Source organism: Rhinopithecus roxellana, chromosome 5, assembly GCF_007565055.1.
Source record: "Rhinopithecus roxellana isolate Shanxi Qingling chromosome 5, ASM756505v1, whole genome shotgun sequence".
NCBI lineage: Eukaryota > Metazoa > Chordata > Mammalia > Primates > Cercopithecidae > Rhinopithecus > Rhinopithecus roxellana.
The window spans coordinates 104,390,085-104,413,647 of NC_044553.1; the positions used below are offsets into that span (position 1 = coordinate 104,390,085).

The 23,563-nt window shown below is 42.9% G+C and overlaps 1 protein-coding gene across 1 annotated transcript in view; it reads right to left on the minus strand.

Moving 5' to 3' along the window:
• The window catches only part of LOC104669579 (cytosolic carboxypeptidase 4), a 232,417-nt gene that overhangs the window by 51,740 nt on the left and 157,114 nt on the right, over nucleotides 1-23,563 (minus strand). The window contains exon 7 of the mRNA XM_030931043.1: nucleotides 2,896-3,104. Coding sequence (XP_030786903.1) covers nucleotides 2,896-3,104 — 209 coding nt within the window. The remainder of the gene's footprint in view (nucleotides 1-2,895; nucleotides 3,105-23,563) is intronic.

Sequence of the window (23,563 nt, forward strand, 5' to 3'; positions counted from 1 at the left end):
TCCAGCACAACTGCAAGGGCATCTGTGCTCACAGCACTCACCTCAGGTCTGGGAGGCTACTCAACACTGGTTATGACTGCCAGGGAAGAGTAACAAGCCATTTGGTTTCTAAGCCAGGACAGCCTATCTTTCACCTGCAAGGATCATTTTTCAAAAAACAGAAGAATGTTAAACATCAGACTTTGCACATAAACTTGATAACATTTCCTCTGGAAGAGCACATAACTTTTATTTTATTTTATTTTATTTTTTTTGAGACAGAGTCTTACTCTGTCACCCAGACTGGAGTGCAATGGTGCAATTTCAGCTCACTGTAACCTCCACCTCCTGGGTTCAAGCAATTCTCCTGTCTCAGCCTCCTGAGTAGCTGGGATTACAGGCACGTGCCACCATGCCCGGCTAATTTTTTGTATTTTTAGTAGAGACAGGGTTTCGCCATGTTGGCCAGGCTAGTCTTGAACTCCTGACCTCAGGTGATCCGCCTGCCTCGGCCTCCCAAAGTGCTGGGATTATAGGCATGAGCCACCACCCCCGGCCAAGAGCACACTATTTAAAAGACTAAAAGCAAGGGTGAGTGGTGGTGGTGAGGAATTCAACCTCTTGAGGTTGACATCCATACATTCTACACACTCTTCCAGGCGACAGGTGTGTCATGGCCTATTGACTCAGCACTGTCCCATAGGCCCCTCCTGGGCTGCTTTTCCATATAATTCTTAAAGAGATTATAATATGAGCTAGAGAAACCTCACTATAAAGTGCACACTCTGTGTGTACTCACATTCTGCTTCCATTCCAACAGTAATTCAAGGCTGGAAGCTTCTTGCTAATGTGCTTAACTGAGCAACTGAAGTCTTCATTGACCTGCTAAAGGAACCGTTTTGAAGAACCTGCACACAGGCTCACAGCCTCTCATGCTGGGCTTCATTTAGTGTTTTCTCCACCATATTTCTATCATAGACATGTCCTCTGTGATTACCATCTTCTTCCGTATTGCTCTTGTTTTTCTTGTTTGTTTGGTTTTTTGTTTGGTTTTTTAGCACAGAACAGAGAAATAGCCAATAACATGGAGGGCAGAGGAACATGGTAAAACCTGGACCAGAGTGGGGGTCTGTTAAACATCAGCAACGCAGGAGGCCATTGCACTAGGACTGGAAGGGATTAGAGACTTGGGGGACCACAAGCTTACAAAGCAAGAGGGAGCTTGGAAAAATTCAAAGCCCTGCTTCATCCTGAGAAATAGAATGTAAAATATAGCTATTTCATGACTGAGAAGCTTTGAAAGCTGTAATGATGGAAAGAAATCCAGAGGTGATAACAGATAGGAAATTAGATATTGGTTTGCAGCACTGTATTTTGTTATTGTTTGGAGGGGGTAAGGCCATTTTTTAATGAGAAATGTCTACAGATACCATGGTTGGAAACCAACACTCTCATTGGCGGCTTCATTATCTCAGATGTACCCAGATAGAGAAAAACTGGAAGGTGTCCAGAGAGGAGCAAGAAGGCTGAAAAAGGGAGTCCAGAGGCAGCCTAATCTGGAGATAATAGGAACATAATGCGTGTGCAACATGGCTGCCTTGGCCCCAGGAGAAGGTGGGTGAGCAGATGATGGATATTTGGAACACTTATACCACCAATAGAGAGGCCATATGTAGCCTCAAACTATGGTAGCCCTAATCAGGTGAAATTAAGGCACGCATTTAGGTTGAAATCCAGGAATCCCTAGAATGCATATTCCAGTGGGGTGCTGATAAGTAGAAACCTTTGAAGACACCATCCTCTTTCCCTGGGATGCTCTTCCCCTGCAACTTGGCCTGACCAGCATGACCAGCTCCTCCAATAACTCAGGTCTCAGCTCAGGTGTCACCTGCTCAGAGATGACTTGACCTCTCTCTCTAAAAGAACACCTGCTCCCTCTACCTATGGCGGCCCCTGTAGACCTATGCCCTTACTTCATTGATTTCACAGTGCAATATGAAATTATCTTCCTCACTGGATTCTTTGCTTACTTAGTGTCTGACTCTTCTGCTAGGAGGTTTTCCCTATAGGCTCAAGGGCCTCGTTTGTCATATCCACCACTAGACCCCACTGCTAATTATTCCAATAATGGCTCATCCTCAAAACGCAGTTCAGTCATGTCAAGCACTCTTCTGGGCACGTGCCATTTGTACAGTGACTTATTTAGTCCACACGACAACCTAGGTTTTGTTATTTCTGCTTTTTTTTTTTCTTTTGAAGAATCTAGAGGCCCAGAGAAGTTGAGTGACTTTTTCAAAGTTTCACAGCTGTAGGCCCTAGAGCTGGGATTTGAATCCAGTTCTCTAGTTTTAGAGTCAACACTTACCACTATGCCATACTGCACCTCTGATAGTGTGTATTCAACAAACATAAGTTAAGTATATATGAATGAATCGATGGAATGAAGATTGTTTTGTTGTTGTTGTTGTTGTTGTTGTTTTGAGACAGGGTCTCACTCTGCCAGCTAGGCTGGAGTGCAGTGGCATGATCTCGGCTCACTGCAACCTCTGCCTCCCAGGTTCAAGCGATTCTCCTGCCTCAGCCTCCTGAGTAGCTGGGACTACAGGCATGCGCCACCACCCCCAGCTAATTTTTATATGTTTAGTAGAGAGGGGTTTCACCATTTTGGTCAGGCTGATCTCAAACTCCTGACCTCAGGGGATCATCTGCTTTGGCCTCCCAAAGTGCTGGGATTACAGGCATGAGCCACCAAGCCTGGCCTGGAATGAAGACTTAAATCCAGAACATCTGCCCTTAGCAGGCAACAAGAAATAGACTGAGGTGTTCCCAGCTCTGTCTGGGATGATTCCTAAATGACAGCCTTCAGGAATCATCCAGCTGGCCTCCAGCTGCAGAGTGAATCCCCATGCTGCCTGCCTGTGTGGTGCTGAAGAGGATCTCCATGCCCTGTGCTGCCAGGAAGGCCTCCCTGCCGGACCGGAGGGCAGCAATGTGCTTGAGGCAGAGCAGCAAGCCCCGTCGGATCTGCACGTAGGTGTTGGCTGTGTCACGGCTGTGCCAGTCCTGGTGCAGCCAGAGCAAGCTGGTGACATAACCTCGGTTCACTGCCCTGCGGCCGTTCGACTCTGAAAACAAAGGGGAAGGCAGAGTCAATCACAGGCTCTCCACGGCTGCACCTCTTTGAGAATGTTCCAGTGCATTTCCCACAAGATACTTATTAATCATCAAGGGAATAATAATGTTTTAGTATGAAAACTGGCAGATGTCACCTTAAACCAAGTAATCAAAGTTAACATCCCCAGTAATGGGACAGTCATCACATGCCCCCGATATGATGCACTGAGAAAGATCAGCATCACTTCTACGGTGTTCCTGCCAAGAATGCATAACCCGAATTGGATCATAAAGAAAATCAGCAAAGCCTAAATGAAGGACATGCTACAAAATACCTGACCTACAATCCTTGAAAATGTCAAGGTCATGAAAGGCAAAACAAAACAGAACAAAACATGAGGCTAAAGGGAACTAAAAAGGCATGACAAGTCAGCATAATAAGTAATTATAGTTTAAACATTGGGCCAGAAAACAACTTTTTCTTTTGCTGTAAAAGGCATTATTGGGCAGTGGTCTAATTTGAATAAGATCTGCAGATTAACTAACAGTTTTGTATCAGTGCTTATTTTCAGATTTTGATAAACTGGGGTTATGTAAGAGGATACTTTTGTTTTTAGGAAATTCATAATTAGAGTGTATGGAAGTCTGTACCTTATTCTCAGAAAAACAAACAAACAAACAAACAAAAACATAATACTAACAGTGTGGGAGGAGAGACAGACACAGAGAGAGATTTCCACCAGATTTCCATTCCTCCTATCTGAATGTCAGTGAACCCAGGAGGTTGTCATTTGGGTTGAGCTATCAGATTAGGTGGGGAAGGAGAGGATGCTGAGTGAGGTATAGTATCTGAAAGGCTGCCATGTGTAAGAGATATGTTGGGTGTCCTTTCTAAAGAGAATGGAAGCTAATTTATAGATAATCAAGACTCATAAATTTGTTTCATATAGTTGAAGCCTCCACATCCATTTTTAGGCACGACTTAAGTTGCTTGCAACCCAGTCGTACCCTGTTGCCTCTGACCTACAGAAAACTTGCCCTCCCCACGTGGTTGTTTGCCATATGGCCTGCTTGTTCCTCATCCCATTGACCAAAAACCCAACATTTTCCACACCTGCCGACCACAGTAAAACCCAATGGACAACACCAGAGTCATGTGAATAGGACCTGCTCTTCATATGTGTTTTCTTTAAACTGCCAAATCCACAACCCCTGCAGGAAAGCCTGACAGATAATGCCATGGACCTTAAGAAAGGCCCAGTCCCACAACAGGGCCTCTCTCTCCCCAGACACTGTTGGAGCTCCCTGCCACCTCCAAACTCCCCAGCAACTCTTCTTATTCTCCTGGCTCTGTAACAACAGAAACACTTCTGCTATTTCACGGGTTTTGCTGTGCTGCCTCTTCTGAGTCTCACCTGACCCACACACCCCAACTAACTTTATCCCCTATCAGTGGCTTACAGCCACTCTTGAAAGAGACCCCAAGACCAAGTTAGAAAGAAATCACAGGCCGGGCATGGTGGCTCACACTTGTAATCCCAGTACTGTGGGGGCCTGAGACAGGAGGATAGCTTCAGGCCAGGAGTTTGGAGACAAGCCTGAGTAACAATAGTAAAACCCCATCTCTACAAAAAATAAAAATAAGCCAAACGTGGTGGCTTGCACCTGTGGCCCCAGTTACTAGGGAGACTGAGGCAAGAGAATCACTTGTGCCCAGGAGTTCAAGGCTGCAGTGAGCTATGGTCCTAAGCAACAGAGTGAGACCCTCGCTCAAAAAAGAAAGAAAGAGAGAGAGAAAGAAAGAAAGAAAGAAAGAAAGAAAGAAAGAAAGAAAGAAAGAAAGAAAGAAAGAAAGAAAGAAAGAAAGAAAGAAAGAAAGAAAGAAAGGAAGAAAGATATTAAAACACACTAGGCTGAATTCAGGAAAGGAATTCTTCATACTTAAGGCTGTTCAAGAAGAGGATAGACTCTAGGGTAGTGAGCAATAGGGCGCTGAAAACGTTCAGGTAAAGTTCGGAAGTCCACCCAGCGGGGATTAGTATGGGGCTTTCTCATATCTGACAGAGACCTTTTCAGCTCCTTGACTTCTCTGTGTTAGTTCAATATTCCTGTTTGGGACCTCCCATAAAACCCTATTTTATGGACCTAAAGCAGAGGGAGAAGAACAGTCCAAGATACCTCTCTCAACAGTTAATATACGCTACTTTTCAGGTTAAGCTCCTTGGGCTACAGGGTTGGTAGACAAACACGTACTGGTTCAGATCTGTCCAGTAGATGCCTGATCCTCTCAGTTCCTAGGGACTAGGTGCATTGCAGGGCTCTAACCGGCTGACTCTCAGTCAGAATGCCCAAATTTTGTAGCTCCGTTCTCTCACTACCACATCTCTCCATCATCTAAGCCACTCACACTGGCGTATGAAACAGTATGTGCTTCTGGCTGAGTGTGTGTGAGGGAGAGCCCCTCAGATGTAATCAGATGACCAAAATTTCATCTCAAAGGCAGATTTCTCCCTAAGACCATGTAAGTGCATATGAGTGCAAAAAATAACATGGAAATATAATGCTTTATTCCAGAGGGGTTTTTTTTCATAATATTAATAAAACTCCCCTTTTTCTGCTTGTTTGTCAAATTCTAAATTGTCAGCTTGACTGAGCCCCACTGAAATTTTTGGCTCATTTGTGCAGTTTTTTTTTCTTCTTCTTTTTTTCCCTCTCTTTACAACATGACCCTAAATTGAGAGTGATGAGCTTTATTCACCTGGTGCTATGTTTGTGGAGGGTTTGAATTGCCTTCATTATCACCTTTAATGAATTATTCTTTTGTATCAAAAATACTTCACTCCCTGGCAGATCTTGGCCATAGAGCATGAGAGTTCTTTATTGCCTAAAGGAGTTTGCAGACTATTCAATATCTGATGTTTAAAAGAAAATTGAGAATTAAGTAGGAGGTATTAAAGGACAGTATCACCTGCTAAAAAGATGCCAGAACAATAGTTCACAGGGGCCCCGTGGCAGCATAAGCTTAAGGACTTTTGTCTTTTATCTGTTTTAAGAGTATTAGATTGATAATGAGTTATCCCAGTGACCTTCATCCATGACATTTTTTGTGGGGGGGGAGAAAGATAATGAAAAAAAATCTTTAATTGTCTGGGAGAAAAATCCCTTATCAAATCCCAATGATTTTATTCATGATTTCCTGTTAATCCCTAACAAACTGTCATGTTTACTAACATTTAAAATAGCTAAACCTTCTTCCCCAGTGACCCTACACCCGTCAATCTTTCTCTGAGAATGTCTTGGGAAGTTGTGCAAAAGTCAATACGTATCTAAAATGCGACAAGAGGAGATTCATCAAACTGAGAAAGAGCAAATATGGAGAAGAACAAAGAATAAAATGAGGGTCACTGGGATCAGCAACTTAGAGGAGTTCTGGAAGATCTGAGAGGAAAGCGCTGCTTCTCAGGGCCAGGGCAAACAGAGCAGAGATGAGGTACGTTTTTGAATACTGCTGTGGATGGGCTTAGAGTTGAGAGCTGTGAGAGGGCTTCAGGTCCCCCTCTTTGGAACACACCAGCTCTGCTATAGTCTGTTTACATAAACAGCTGTTTCCTAAGATTTTCCTTGAAAAAAAAAAATCCTGTAGCTTAATTTTTTTTAAGTTTCTAAGTAGATTAGTGTCTTTTATTTTATTTTATTTTTTATTTATCTACTTATCTATTTATTTTAAGACAGAGTCTCACTCTGTCACTCAGGCTGGAGTACAGTGGCACGATATTGGCTCACTGCAATCTCTGCCTCCCACGTTCAAGCGATTATCCTGCCTCCACCTCCCACGTAGCTGGGATTACAGGTGCATGCCACCACACCCAACTGATTTTTTTGTATGTTTAGTAGAGACAGAGTTTCACCATGTTGGCCAGGCTGGACTTGAACTCCTGACCTCAGGTGATCCACTCACCTCGGCCTCCCAAAGTGCTGAAATTACAGGTGTGAGCCACCATGCCCGGCCTACATTAATGTCTTTTAAACTGGTTGGAGGATGGGGATGAAATGGACAGAGAGTTCTGAGGGTCTTTAATTTTAACACCTCACCCGCTCCTCTACCCCATCCTAAAAGCATTGACCCTGCTTCCTGGCACCCCCTAGCTCCATCAGGCCCTCGCTGCCGGCCTCATGCTGAAGATCTTTTTTTGGCCGGTTTTCCTTTGGCAAATCCATGAACAACAGGAGATTTATCTTTGTCCTTACCTCCCATTCACCCTTCTCTATTCTTCTATTTCTACTTATCTCTCTGGGTTCTATCCTCCAAGGGCCTGACTTGTAGCTAATTCTCAGTCCGAAACAGGACCTAGTGATATCCTTATTTTAACCCCAAGTATTTATTAACTGAGGTTCACGTGTGCCGCTTTAGGGCAGATCCCATTGATGCAGATTTTTACACTTAAAAACTGGAAGGGAATATGCCAAGGTAACAAGAATACTTAATGGGATTGGGGATCAACTGATGATTCTATTTGCTTATTTAGACTTTTCTGTAGTTTTATTTCTCATGCGTTCTACAACAAACTTTGACAATCAGGAGGAAAAAAAATGGAGCCTTTTGGTGTTACAAACAGGTAACCCACAGACTATTAGCCAAACAGTGTTGTCAAGGCAAGTGAGCAGGGCAAGCAATCCACAGGTTGACATAGTAATCAACTCATTTTTTTGTCTAACCCCGGCTCCTTCAGAAGTGAATTACCTGCCTAGCTCCTGAAGGCACTGGAGATCCCGACCATCTTTATAAAGATATTTGTGGTCTAAAGAGGAAAGCCTAGAAACCTTCAAGACTCAAAAATTGAATTTCTCCTGGGCAATGTGGGGCCCCACAACAGACTGGTGGGGAGAAATGGTTGGCGTTCTGGATAACTATACCTGCAAGCAGCCCACTGCTCTTCTTCTTTGGCAAAACTGAAGGAAGTTGTTATCACTGCTCTTTATTTCTCATATTTCGGAACTGCATCATCCTTTTTGGGGGCAGTGATGACCTTAAGCAGAGAAAATGTGGGAGCCTGCAGCAAAGTAATGTAACAGCCACAGCTCCAGAAATGAGACGTACAGATGAGTGTAGACTTCTGAACTCATGTGCCCTTCACTGCCTTGCTCATCCTGATCTGTGGGCAGACCCTTCAACTTCCTGTCACTGTCTTTCTGAAATTCTTGCATATGGCCAGAAGCTCCACCACTTTCTAGCTGTGTGACTTTGAGCATGCTACTTTACAGCTCTATCACTCAGTCTTTATCTAAAATAAAATCAATAGTAATCTCTCTTTTGTGAGACTGTTGAGATAATTAAATGAGATAATACATATAAAGTAGATGGCTCAATGCCTGGTACATAATATGTACAATATCTGTTGCCTGTGGAAACTATCACCATCACTATCATCATCATGTATTTTTTTTTTTATTCCAATGGCTCTCTATTGTTATGGACAAATGTATTAGTCTGTTCTCATGCTGCTAATACAGACATACCTGAGACTGGGTAATTTATAAAGGAAAGAGGTTTAATTGATTCACAGTTCCACTGTGAATTGTGAGGCTGGGGAGGCCTCACAATCATGGCAGAAGAACAAGGGACATCTTATATGGTGGCAGGCAAGAGAGAGCTTGTGCAGGGTAATTCCCCTTTTAAAACCATCAGATCTCATGAGACTTACTAACTATCATGAGAACAGCATGGGAAAGACCCACTCTCATAATTCAACTACCTCCCACTGGGTCCCTCCCATGACACGTGGGAACTGTAAGAGCTACAATTCAAGATGAGATTTCAGTGGAGACATGGCCAAACCATATCAACAACGAGAACAGAAGCTTCAGGGGCCCCTAGTTACTGATTTTACTTTTGGCTCTAGTGTTTACTAGCTGTGTAACCTTGGTTAAGCTACTCAATGTTATGGTTTGAACATGTCCCCTCCAAAATTCAGATGTTGTCAATGTGATAATATTAAGAGGTGGGGCCTTGAAGACATGATTAGGCCAGGAAGGCTCTTCCCTTGTGAATGAGATTAAGGACCTTATAAAAGAGGTTTCACAGAGTGTCCTGCTAGCTTGCCCTTTCACCTTCTGCTATGTGAGGATGCAGCAAGAAGACCCTCACCAGATGCCACACCCTTGATCTTGGACTTCCCAGCCTCCAGAACTGTAAGAAAAAAAATTATGGTCTTTATCAGTTACCTAGTCTCATGGATTTTGTTATAGAAACACAAAATGGACTAAGAAGGACACTTAGCCATTCTGAACTGAATTTCCATCATCTGTAAATATTAAGCAATATAAAAAAGATAAAAATAATTGAAACATTCTTACAAGTCCATTATAAGAATTGAAAACATAACTCAGCACCTGACATAAAGTATGTGCTCAGTAAATGATCATTCCTTTCCCTACAAAGATGGCATCCAAATTTCACATACCTTTCACCGATGAACATAGCCAAAGGAAAAATTTCAAAATAAGTAAAACTTATAACCACTTTTTTCAATCCCCATGGAATGTAGATGACTTCTCACCCCAAAATAGCCACCAGTCCTACATTGCTGCCTCTTCTGAGACACTCTCATACATACAATGAAACACTCCTCTTTATGCATGCTGAAGCTCACACCCCATTTTATCCTAGGTGCCATTAAAGGCTATGTCCATGATATAAACCTGAAAATTTCCCTCTCTGACAAAATGTACATGTATTGAGTCTCATTACCCTAAAGGCTTTTTAGAAGATTAGTTAATCCTCTAAGATCCATATGACTGATAGCAGTTACATGCTTAATATGCCACCTTTACATTTGATAAGACATATATAAGAATAAATACAAGGACTCAAGGCCCTTCACCATTCCTGAGAACAGAAATTACCTCCAGCTATACAGAGTACCGCGACATATCATACCCCAAACAATTCTTGCCCAGAAAAATTAAATAGCTCTACTGTTTCAGAGCCTTCCTGAAAATCCATTCATCTGAACTACTGACATTTAAACTAGTCTTTTTCAGGATAGAAACGCCCCTCTCAGAACAGAAGACCACACAACTGGGGGGATTAAACTCTTACTTGCTATCCAAAGTTTGCTTCCAAATCCCTTCCTCCCATCCTTGAGCAATTATATCACAAAACTTGCCTGATCCCAAACAGGGCTGTACATTGAAACCCTTGCTTCAAACCATGGTTCTCAAACCCTGCATTTTTCCACCCAAGAATTCCCATTTCTGAGACATTAGTAAGACTAAAGGTAGTGGTGTCCCTAACTACAGTATACAATACCCTTGACTTTGCAACAGATTATCTTAGGGGTCTCTTCAGGGAGTCTATTTAGAAGATGTTTCTGGATAAAGTAGTCTCTACTAAGTCTTCTAAATCATATTACACGAAAAGCAAGCTGTCTACTTTGCCATCAGAACACATTACAACATGAATATTTATTTACTAAATATTTCCTATGTGCCCTGCACTAGGCTAATCATCTTATATGGATCATCTGTCTTATGAAAATGCTTAAAGTATTACTTTCCCTCTTTTACAAATGAAGACAGAGGTTAAGAGAAGTTAAACAACTTCTTTAAGTACACAGAGCTTATAAGTGGCATATCTAGGATTCACATGAAATCTCCTCATCTGACTCCAAAGGTTAACATCCCATGGTAGCCTCAAAGCCCCTTTTTAGTTTTACTTTCATTTTTAATCGATAAACAATGATTGTATATGTCTATGGAGGTCGATGTGATCTTTCCATGCCTATATACCTTGGGGAATGAACAAATTGGGCTAATAAACATATTCATCATCTCACAAGGCGGTCAGCATAGTGCACATTCTTTGCACCTATGTAAAGACATTTAGTTCTTACCACTAATCCAGCTTCTTGGGGAAGATTTCTGAAAGGTTAATGGAGATACAGCCTGCAGTGCTTGAAGGGAGTGGCTTTTAGCCAATCCCCCTCCTCCAACTTCTCTGTTCTCTCTCAAGGCCCTAAATTGTGGTAAGAGTTGATTTTTCAGAGGAAACTTGAGAAGGTTTAAGGGCCAAATAAATGGCCTGTGGTTCTCTGAGTCCCTAGAGAAGATGTTTTGGGGACTTCATGACATCCAGCCAATGACACAATGAGGCTGGCCCAGCAGTGCCAGGCCCAGGTGTGAGTGCGGAACCACTGAGGAAAGGTGGAGTCAACTGCCCCTCCTCTTGCCCTGTAGCTGCAGGAGTGGCTGGTGCAAAGGAGAACAGCCAGATATGTACAAAAGCATAAGGAAGCCTAATGCCATCCATAATGGAAATTATACTTGATTATCATTTGCTCAAATAAGAATGATGGTTTTGAATTAGCTTACAGGTACTTTTTTCTCTTTGTAAAGTAGATACATTTCAATAAACTTGGCTATAAAGTAAATTTTGGTTTCAAGCAAATCTTGTTTTCTCAATTGACTGCCTTTATGAAATTAAAGATGCTTTTCCTAAGCTCCAGAAATTGGGACAGGTAAAAGACTACACTTCAGATCATTGTTTTAAATCTAGATTAATCTACCTTTTTCAAATCCTCAACTCCTTCTAATAACTTTCCACAGAACTAGTCCCAAACCATAGGAATTTCTCTACTCTCAGTAAAGCCTCGGAATCCACACCTTTCTCTTCCTCACACATCTCTGCTCTTCCCCCACCCTCAGCACATACAGTGTCTAATGAAGGACGTTAGGTTGCAATGCTGCACCTATTAAGAGAAAGGGGCACACCTGTAATCCCAGCACTTTGGGAGGCCAAGGCAGAAGCATTGCTTAAGCCAAGAGTTTGAGACCAGCCTCAACAACAGAGTGAGATCCCCATCTCTACAAAAAAATAAAAATAAAAACTAAATTTAAAAAATAAACATAGAAGGCGCCACAAGACTTGAAACTCTTCCGAGTCAATATTCTACATTCCATATGAGGAGTCACATCATACTTTATTAATCCTCAGGCATATGTTTATCCACATTTTAGCATTTCTGACATTAAGGTGCTTCTTACCAAGGGTGATGTTTTCATTGTAACTGACAGCGTTTTCTCATTCAGTGGCACATAACAAATGGCATACACCTCACAGTTGATGATAGACTTAGATTTGAGAAAAAACGGTTGATTTTTCAATATTGCTAGTTTGAAAATTCTCTAACATGGTAGACACTTGGGAAGTTTGCTTCTTAGATGCAAATAACCATATAGGCCTTTGTCTGGAAAGCCAGATTCTCCCTATGGCTAGGCAGAGAGTAAATTATAAACTAAAACCATGTTCACACACCCAAAACCCAAGGTACTACCCTTAATCCATTCAGCAAACATTTATTTAGCAACTACGATATACCAGTTGTTCCAGGCACTATTATTGACAGCAGAGATGCAGCAGAAAATGAAATAGACAAAGTCTCACCTCTTATGGGGTTTACAGTCCTATAGGAGTGGCGGGGGGAGGCAGATACCAAATATGCACACACAAAACTAAACAAGGCGATTTCACATAGAGACAAGTGATACAGAGAAAACAAAACAGTGGCAAGAGTGATGAGGTAGGGTGGCTGCTTTAGGTTGGAAGGTTGGATGATCAGGGAAGACCCTTGAGGAGGAGGCATTGGAGCTGAGACATGAGTGACAGGAAGGAGCCAGCATGCAGAGATCTGGGGATAGGAAATTCTTCAAACCTCAAGGGCACACAGCAAGTGGATAAAGCAAAAGCTTAGTGAGTACAAATAATGAAAAGTCCAGGAGCTAAAGCCAGGTGAAGAAAGCAAGGGGACAGTAGTAGCAGCTGACGGGAAAGGTGAGCAGGGATCAGGATGTGTGACCCCCACCATTTTGAGACTCATCCCAACAGGTTGTGCAAAAGTGTGGGAATCTGTCAGGCTGAGACTTTCTCACTCGCCTTTCTGTTGTGTTTGCATCTCTGCAAGAAGGCCCTTCAGAATAATTGTCTTAGAAATAGGCCTAGAAATTTGTATGGGAGTTTTCCTATCCATGGAAAGTTTTATTTTGAGTCTAGACTGTGGGTGGGGAAGGAAGTACTTGCTAAACCCCAAGACAAGCCATTATCCTTTCCAGGTCTAGAAAATCTTCCACCTGGTTTGACTTTGCTGTGTCCACTGTCAACTTATCAGAGGATGACACTTAAAGAAGAAAGCCAGGATTTACACCGAGAAGAAGAAAATCAGAGGCTTTCCCTCGCCTTCCTTTTTCCTCTACTTGATATTTAAGGCACCTGTCTGTCCACCAGTGGTGCTGCCTGCTTCTGGCCAGAGTAAAGACAACCAACATAGACAGCAGGAAAGCAAATCTGCCCTGTGTTGCAAGCATCACTCATGAATGGGTTCACACTGCATTGCCTCTAGGCCCTGAGTGTATGAGGAAGAGGCAAATAGCAAATGCTTCTGCACCCCGAGCCTGCCACCCTTCAGCCTTCTGTCAGCCAATAGTGTGTCACTATTGTTATAGGAGTTAAGAAATTATTTTAGGCAAATAGAGAGGAAAGGGGGTCCTTGGGAAGTTTTTGTTTCTTTTAAAGCAGCTCCAGAACATTTCTTGTCTAGCAGGAGAGCCCCAGCTTTTAGAGCTGAGCTGGCCAGCTTTGATATGCAAATCAAGGCCATTAGAAACTGGGTCCACCATCAGAAACTGGGTCCACCCATGTCTTCTTGCCCTTGCCCCAACATGTGCCTGGCAACATGGTCGCCCCCACATATCCCCATGTGTGTAAAACATCATGGCATCCTGCATTTGCATATTAAAAGGCTGGGGTGGGAGAGCCAGTCTTTTCCCTGGTCTATGTGAATGACACACCTGATCAAACCAATCCCCTGAGCCTAGTGCAAATCAGATACTCCCTCCTCCAGTCTCCTCATATAACTGGCTGATTTCTGCCACACTCGGGGTTTCCTCTCTGGGCTTTGGAGCCCCCCTCCCTCTATCTCTGTATGGGGAGGCTTCTTCCTTCTTTCTTGACTATTAAACTCTCCACTCCTTAAAACTACTCCACGTGTGTTCGTGTCGTTTTATCCAATTCGGCCCGAGACTAAGGACCCTGGTGTTCCTCCAGTCATCAGAACCATATCACTATGCAATCACAGAACCTTGAGCCGTGTTCACTCTCCTTTTAACTCAACTCCTATCACTCTTGATATGTCCCTCCTCTCCTACCACCTGGGCTGCACCAGCAATCAATAGCCTCATATGTGATCTCAATGCTTCCATTCTCTCTTCCTCTGTGCAATGCATTTTATTGAAGCAGAACTTGGATGCTTCATCCCCAACCAGAAAAAAAAAAAAAAAAATGTAGTAGTTCCAGGGACTTATGGAAGGTCAGGGGTGCCAAGAGATGTCTGGTGCTCTATGTGCCTCATGGTCTGTGGGCAGTGGTTGCCATAGTGTGTGCCCCTGGGACTGGTGGAAGGGGCTAAGAAAAAGGCTGAGCAGGATCTCTAACTTCCATTGTCCCCAGAGTAGCTTCACTGTCATCTGTTTACAGTCAGTGGTTCTGCAAAGGATTTCATTCAAAAATAAAAATAAACATTCATTTATTTCAAAAAAAAGTTTAAAACCCTGCAGTAGTGAAAGGAAGGGATAGGGGTTAGTCCCAATATGCCAAGTGCATATTACACAATCTCAGGCAAGTCAGCCAATCTCTTTCGGCCTCAGTGTCCTCTCTATAGAACACTATTTTTCTCAACCTCACACTGTTGACATCTTGGACTGATATTACTCATTGTGTGGGTCCATCCTATGCATTTGTAGGATGTTCAGCAGCAACCTGGCCTTTACTCAGTTGATGCCAGCAGCACACCCTCTCCCACCACAGATATGACAACAAAAATGTCTCTAGACCTTGTGAATTGCTCCCTCTGGGGCAAAATCACTCATGTTGAGAACTACTGTTATAGAATAATTAAATATTTACCTGTCTGACAGGACCATGCTGAAGATTAAATGAGATCGTATATATGAAAAGGTGCTATTATTAGAAGGTGCTAGGAAACACCTGAGGTATATTTTGACATAAATAAATAATTGTACAGTCAATCCTGAAAGTGATGAGGAAGCCACGGTGTACTTTCCGAGTCATGAAATGTTTATATTTTTGTCTATCTCCTTAAATCTTTGTGATGTTTATCTTCATCAATCCACAGTCATTAATTATTCCAGGATGATATATGTTCTAAAATTTAAGACATTTAGAACTCATCAACCTTGGATATTAACCTTTGATTCCCTGAAGTAAAACAAAGTAAGAACATGCGGATTGACTGAGTAGGGTTGAATCTGCATGCATTCACTTATTCATTGATTCCTTTGTTCATTTAGATAACTTACTCTGAGTGTCTGCTGTATAAAACACATTAGAGTCAATAGCTTAAGAAATAAGGATGAATGGGACAGAGTCCCCAGATCCAAGGCTCACATAGTCTAAAGTAGGGGGTCAGCAAATTGCCCACAGCCCATTTTCATAAAGTTTTTCATTTCTTTATATATTGTCTGTTTCTGTTTTTGTCCTATAAAGGAAGAGTTAAGTAGTTGTGACAGAACCGTGTGATCCACAAACCCTAAAATATTTACTATCATCTGGCGCTTTTACAGAAAAAGCTTCTTGAAAAAAATAAAGACAGACTCTAAAAACAACCAGATATCATTCAACCCTCCGGGGAGATCTGGGGAGACAAATTTACATTTCATCAGGCTTTATGCCCTTACATCATCAATTCCTGAAACCTCCAGGACTTTTGAAATGGTGATGACAATAAAACAAGAGTTCATCTTTATTGAGATGTACTAAGATTCAGCACTGTACTCCCACTCTTTTAAACATCACCTTGTTTAAATCTTACTAATTATCTTTGAAGCGTATGGTTTTCCCTGCTTTACAGATGAGGGAAGTGTAGCATAGAGTCATTAAGAAACATGCCACAGTGGCCACAGTTCAGCTCCACACAGTCTCTCCAGAGCCTGCACCGTGACCACTGAGCAAGTGCTATTCTCCACTGTGACTTACTCTTTTTTTTTTTTTTTTTCTGAGATGGAGTCTCACCCTGTCGCCCAGGCTGGAATGCAGTGGCGCAATCTTGGCTCACTACAACCTCCACTTCCAGGGTCCAAGTGATTCTCCTGCCTCAGCCTCCCATGTAGCTGGGACTACAGGTGCATGCCACCATGCCCAGCTAATTTTTGTATTTTTAGTAGAGACGGGGTTTTACTATATTGGTCTGGCTGGTCTTGAACTCCTGACCTTGTGATCTGCCTGCCTCGGCCTCCCAAAGTGCTGGGATTACAGGCATGAGCCACCACGCTCGGCCCTGTGACTCACTCTTTCAGAGTAAGAGCTCCAAGCTTACAGCAAACATACACCACTCTGCACACATGTCCCCAAGCCACCTTGAGCACTTTTATACTATGGTCAAAGAAAGAACATGGCCGGAACCCACAAGCAGATATACAGGTCAGAGGAATAGCCCTTGAGATAGAATTAAGTCTTGACAGGATCTCCTGATAAAAGTCAGCATCCTGCATGAGTGTAAGAACCAAGATTAGCGGCAATTGCAGCCCAACAATATCTTATGTGGCCAAGAGTTTTGTGTCAAGCAAGTAAAGCTCAACACCACCATCCACGGCTTGTGTTGGACCCAGAATGAGTGCCTGGGAACACCCTGGCCACCTCGGGAAGGTGGAATTATATTGCTCATCCTACCTGCCAGTAAAATCCCAACTGGAAGCTGACCCTCCTCACTGAGTCAGGTCCAGTTCAATTGTTTAATTAGGTCTGTTAGTCCCAAGAGACTTAGAATTTACTTGACTAGGGCTGGATGATGAGAACAATATTTTGGATCTTCCGCCAGGTCAAACTACACTAGTTCTTCCTTATTGCCACTGCATAGTAAAATTTAACACATTTTCAAACCTCCTAAGGAAAGTGTCAGCCCATTTTTTAAAGTTGTAGTCTCAAACAACAGACCGGACTCTGGAAGAGTCCCTTGAGTATATTTATTTCAGAGGTTTTCAAACTTGATTTCTTCTGGCCCCTCAGGAACTTCTTTGGGTGTTTCTCAGTGTCTGTCAAGAGCCAGGGAAAAGGGAGGGGCAAGGGAAAGCTCATGCTGTCATTAATTGCCCCCCTCTTACCCCCCATTGTTTGCTTTATGCGTGCAATTTCCCTAATTGATTTTATTTAAAAAAAAAAAAAAAGGTTTTGCTACTAAAGAATTCCTAATCTCCTCACCTGGGCTAGCCCTTCCATTTCTGAAAAATCAAACTGAACTCAAGTGTAATGGCAACGAACTAGTTTAAGGTCACAGAGCCAATCTATGGCTGCACTGAACCCAGAGTCCAGTTTCCTGACTCCATGTGGAAGGCGGGAATAATCTTTGAAATATGAAGCTTTTCTCCTTTGGAAATGGTCACAAGTGAGTTCAAATTTTAGCTCTTCATTTACCATGTGTGGGATCTTGGGCAAGTCACCAACCTCTCCTAATTACACCTTCCTTGCATGTAAAATGGGGATCATAATATTACAGGCTCTACTGAGAATGAGATGCCATGTGTAAAGTGCCTGGCAAGTGCTGTGTTCCATAATTATTAGCAGTCATTATTCATTGCAGGTACTCTAATAATTAAACAGTCATCCTCTCCCTACTCCCTACCGTCCTTCCCACTTCTTTGAGGGCTGGCAGTAAAAGGATCACAAAATATACTATGACACGGAATTAGGGCTACATGCAGGGCGGGGAGGCAGAAGGGCATTGTCCTTACGTGATGTTTTCCTGACCAGGCGAGGAAGATAACAGGTTATCAGAGAGCAAGAGGGAAATGGGGAGAAGTAACTACAAGATGTTCTAGGATTCACCAGAGGCAGCTCTGAAAAAGCAGCTCCGGGTGCTCCTGCCCTCCGTAAGTCCCGCTCCATCATGCTAACATCACGGAAAATGTAACAAATTCCATCGGCTGTTCTCACCCCGAGCTCTGCTCACCCTGCCTCCCTCTAACTCCCTTAAATAATGGCTAAGCAAATGCCTCTGAGACCATCTTCAGCTAATTTCCTTCAAGACATGCAAGCTGCTAACGCTGGGAAGCACAGATAGTGTGGAATAGCAAATATGGCCAAAATTAGATTAGAATAACCTCCTGATAAACAAATTACTCACCGAAAATAAATATTGGACTAGCGCGGCCAAGATAACTAAAAGAACAGCACCACCACATGGCCGAAAGAGGAAGGACATGCGCTGCTGTCTGTGGCTCAGCCTCAAAGATCCACCCAACCTACTGGGTCTGACCGTCCCAATGGGACAGGGACGGGGCGACGAGGACAGGTAGTATCCCTTTAGCTTAAACTTTTTAAGCTCTTCTATGGACTTATGCAAAAGACATAACATTTTGGCAGAGAGGACTGAATTTGAAGCCAAGGAAAAAAAGCCATATGCCAAGTTGAGCACAGCATGGCATATGAGGAGTCTGTAATTCTTCCGGCTCCCTTCCACTCTCTCACCCCACCATTCATCAGCTGGCCTGAGGCTCAGCCTCAGGGCAGCAGAAACCCTGGCCCTTTACACAGCCACGGTGGTGTGCTGGACACCTCTTGCTGGGTCCCACTCAGATGCTTACAAGGCATGGACCGTGTTCTTTTCTAATCTGAATGACAGATACCCCCTTCCACAATAATCCTTCTAATACTTAGACAGTATTTACTTTTTTTCAACTTCCAGTCATATCTTCTTTAGGCTAAATAAACCTAGCCTCATTAATTTCCTCGGTTCAGCACAGGGCTCAGGTCCCAGGGGTCTGGAGACTGGCAGATAAGCCCTGTAGCCCACTAACGACATGAGTTACTTCAGCTTTCCAAACTTCAGTTCCTACGCCTGTAAAATGGGAATTATAATACCTCCTTGACAGGCTAACTGTGTATAGAGTGCCTGACATACTAAGAACTCTCGATAAATGGTAGATATTTGGGTTGTCATTTCAAACCAACAGCGTGATGGAGGTAGCTTGCTATGCTGTATTCCTACACACTCAATCACAGCCGTCCATCCCAGTGTGACAAATGCAAAAATCTATCAATATTATTTGAAGCAAATTTTTAGCTCATCACAGAAATATATTGCATGCTTCTCCAGAAGTTATGGTGGAAGAAGAGACATCAGTTCTATAATCATGCCACAATTTGATTCCTTCTGGGGACAGAAATTAGGCTGTACTCTTCACCAAGGAATAGTGAAAGCAAATGTGTGAGGCTTAAGTCAGGAACCTGGAATTCTTTCTTAGTCAACACTAATGTATTAGCAGCTCCCCTGGGTGTAGCTCAGTATGAGGTATGGGGGATCCAGTAGAATCCCAGTTCCTTTGGAGCTATACCCAGTAGGAAAAATATGCATACACACATAATATGCAAAAAAAAAATGATTCATCGATTACAGTATAGTTAGTTCTCTGAAATATAAACATAAGTTTCTCTGAACTATAACAGTGCTATTTGTGCTGAGACCCAAAGAAGAGCTGGACATGACACATTCAAAGTCTCAGAGATCTAGGTGGATCATACCCTCTCTCTGGTCCTCAGTTTCCTCCTGTGAAAATAAGGGGGATGGGGAAGGTAAGATCAATAGTTTTCTGGGTTCACAGGAGCCCTGTTTTTTGTGAATGTGTCTCAGAGGCCGCAGTGCAGGGAATTGATGGGAGCCGGGCAGACGTGGCTCTGAGTTCTCTACTCAAAATGTGTCATGTGTCAATTACCTCAATTCAGCCATCACAGTGTCTACATATTTCAAAGCATCATGTTGTGCACCACAAATATATACATTTAAATTTTTCAATTAAAAATGAGTAACAACAATGAATTTTTAAAAACAAATATTTGAACACCACTGGATGAGACAGCCTTGAAGGTGTTTTCCAGTTCTCATAGTCTGACTCCATGGCCCTCATCTAGAAACTAAAGGAAGAAACACACTCTGTGGGCAGAACCTTGGGGGCATCATTCTCGTCAAGGCAGAGAAGAGGCAGGAGCCAGAAGAGCAGACCACAGGCAGTGTAGAAACACAGAATTTACATGCAAGTTCAGTGACAGCTGCATTGATCCACTGGTACTTGTGCATGGTCATGAGATCAAAAGATTAACAATGCCAACCATCCTAAAATATATATTGCCATTCTGAGGATTCCTTGGAGCTCTCAGAATTCTTATAAAGACCTGATTTGGGTGCATATCAAAGATGGCCCCTTCTTTGACATTTTGTAGTAGAGCAGCCATTTGGCCATCTCCCATCTCTGCATTGCTGATTGCCAGGTCACAGCAGATGACTCCTGAGACCATGAGGCTGTCTGTTCCTGATCTGGCTCTCAGCACTTAGAATGCCCTCCCTTCCTAGCCTCCTGGAGCAACAGGCTGACGGGCTGTCCCCGTGAGCCAGCCAGACAGAGCATTAACTAGGAAGATCTGTGAGAAGTCTCGACTTCCTGCCAAACTTCCCATTAGCTCTCTTACATCTCTCCCTCCCCACTGTTCTTCTCTCTTCCTTTGCTAACTTGCTTTCCTGTTCCTATGCCCCAACTTCTGCAAACTTCCAGACTCCTCTAAATGCTAATTCTTAAATTGGAGAGTGTTCTGACAGAGATTCATCATTCCCTTATTAAGTTTTAGGGCCTGAACCAGAAGGTGTTTTCTTGTTGCAAGAATATGACCTTTAAATCTGGACAGCAAGGTTAATGCTAAGACACTATTTGAAGATTCATTCCTGGAGCCAGTACAAATCAGGCATAATCCCATTGCCACACGCTTACTCAAGTGCCACTTCCAGGGTCACAATTTTTCAAAAATGCATTTATGTCTAATGCTTATGGAAGGTAATTGACAAAGCAAAAAGAAAGAGGGAAAGGTGGACAAGGAAATGAGTGAAAAGGATGAGGAAAAAAGAGGAAAGACAGAGATGAAGGTAGGGGTAGAGGGAGAGATGAGATAAAGGCAGAGTGAAGACAGATGACAAGAAAGGGTGATATGGTTTGGCTGTGTCCCCACCCAAATCTCATCTTTAATTGAAGGGACCCAGTAAGAGGTAATTGAATCATGAGGGCATTTACCCTCATGCTGTTCCGGTGATAGTGAGTGAGTTCTCATGAGATGTGACCGTTTCATAAGGGTTTTTTCCCCTTTTGCTTGGCACTTCTCCTTACTACTGCCATGTGAAGAAGGGCATGTTTGCTTCCCCTTCTGCCATGATTGTAAGTTTCCTGAGGCCTCCTCAGCCCTGCAAAACTGAGTCAATTAAACCTCTTTCCTTTGTAAATTACCCAGCCTCAGATATTTCTTCATAGCAGTGTGAGAACAGACTAATATGGAGTGAAAAACAAAGGACATGTTGTTTTGATTTATTATATTTTAAAAATTGCCTGCAATAATAAGTAGCACTATTTCCTAACTAATGCTTTACTACATTTCAAGAATAGAAAGCTAAATGTGTTCAGGTAGGATAAAGCATAAAAAGGCAAAGCTTTCAACGCAGGACAATTTAGGGTGGGGTTTGTGCATATGTGAGTGGAGAAGAGGGAACTGACACAAGGAAAGGCATAGGATTTGGATTAGGTCATTCCAGCCTACACAGACACAGAAAGGAACCTTGAGTAAGCAATGATTTTTAATTTGTAGGATCCCAAATTGCTGTGATAATTGGAGAAGAGGCCTAGGATTTCCAGGTTTATTTTGCCTGCTATTGCTCAGGAGAAAGAGATGGGAAATGTGTTTTGGTTCGTTTCTCTTTTACCATCACCCACATATTCTACACTGGTTTTTCATGCAGTGGCTACTTGATAAAAGAGAAAGTTCAATAATGAGATCTTCCAAATGCAACACAGGTGATCTTTCCCTTGCTTTCTGTGGTTACTGTGGGTGGACTCCAAGTCTCCCTGATCCCACAGTTCTGCTTTTCTTGGGGATGGTCTCCGCCTGTCACTACTTGATAGTGCCACAGTGACCTCAGATTTCCAACCCACCCTAGTGTTTACTGTCACAGGACCACTGACTGCCCCCTCTCCCCGCAAAGTAGTGGCTCTTTACTCCTGGCTTTACTTAGATCAGGGAATTCTCTCCCTTTTGTGATGCAATTACAGAGAACGACTACAATGGCCAACTTTTATACTCACTGACAAGCAAAGATCAAGGTCATAATAATCACCAGCTAAAAGGAGTGTGCCTTTAGGAGCTAAAGGCTTACATAAACTGCTCCCATGTATCAGTGCCAGATGGTGAAGTCTTGAATTTTAGTCAGAAACTGACTTCCTGAATTTAATTTCAGCTGAGGCAAACTCACTCTGGGATCCAAATCGAAAGACATTCCATATCAGGTCTTAACTATGCATGACATATAGGCAATGTAAAGCAAATAGAAAATCCCACAACACTTGTATGCCCTGCAGCAACCCCTGCATCATCAGAATGGTGGTACCATCTATAACCTTCATGCCATGCAATACTTTCGATAGGCTGGTAAAACAAAGATGCCTGGCATGCTGTTATTACTTCTCCCCAAATCCATGGACAGACTTTGCTATTTAAATGTAGTCCTCTTTCCTGCTGAGCTTAAGCATGATCTCAGAATTCTTCAACTCACACACTGGACTTCCTACTCATTATGAAATCTATTTGCCCTCCTCATTCTCAGACCCTGAAGATCCTCTAGAATCTGTTTCCCTCCCAAGGACTTTGTAAAATGCTCACAATGACAGTCTGCCTTCAGTGTTCTTACCTCTGATGAACCCATATGAATGATGCTGATACTGAGGAATTTAACATCAATTATGCAAGAAGCACATTTCTTGGAAATATCAATAAAGGTATTTGGGAAGGGGTCTTTTGAAACTTTGAATGAGCTTCAGCTCATGTGTGTGCCCAAATACACATCAGTGATTCTCAACAAGAGGCAATTTTATTGCTCACCCCTCGGGGGGACATATTTGGCAAAGTCTGAAGATAATTTTGTTTGTTATAACTGAGGCATGATACTGGCATCTGGTGGGTAGAGGCCAGGGATGTTGCTCCTGCAACAGACTCTTAACAGCAAAGAATCATCCTGTCCAAAATGCCAATGGTACATTGAGAAACCCTGATACACATTAAGGCTGAGTATTTAGTGTTAGAAAGAATGTTAGAGGCCGGGCGCGGTGGCTCAAGCCTGTAATCCCAGCACTTTGGTAGGCCGAGATGGGCGGATCACGAGGTCAGGAGATCGAGACCATCCTGGCTAACACGGTGAAACCTCGTCTCTACTAAAAATACAAAAAACTAGCCGGGCGAGGTGGCGGGCGCCTGTAGTCCCAGCTACTCCGGAGGCTGAGGCAGGAGAATGGCATAAACCCAGGAGGCGGAGCTTGCAGTGAGCTGAGATCCGGCCACTGCACTCCAGCCCAGGTGACAGAGCAAGACTCCGTCTCAAAA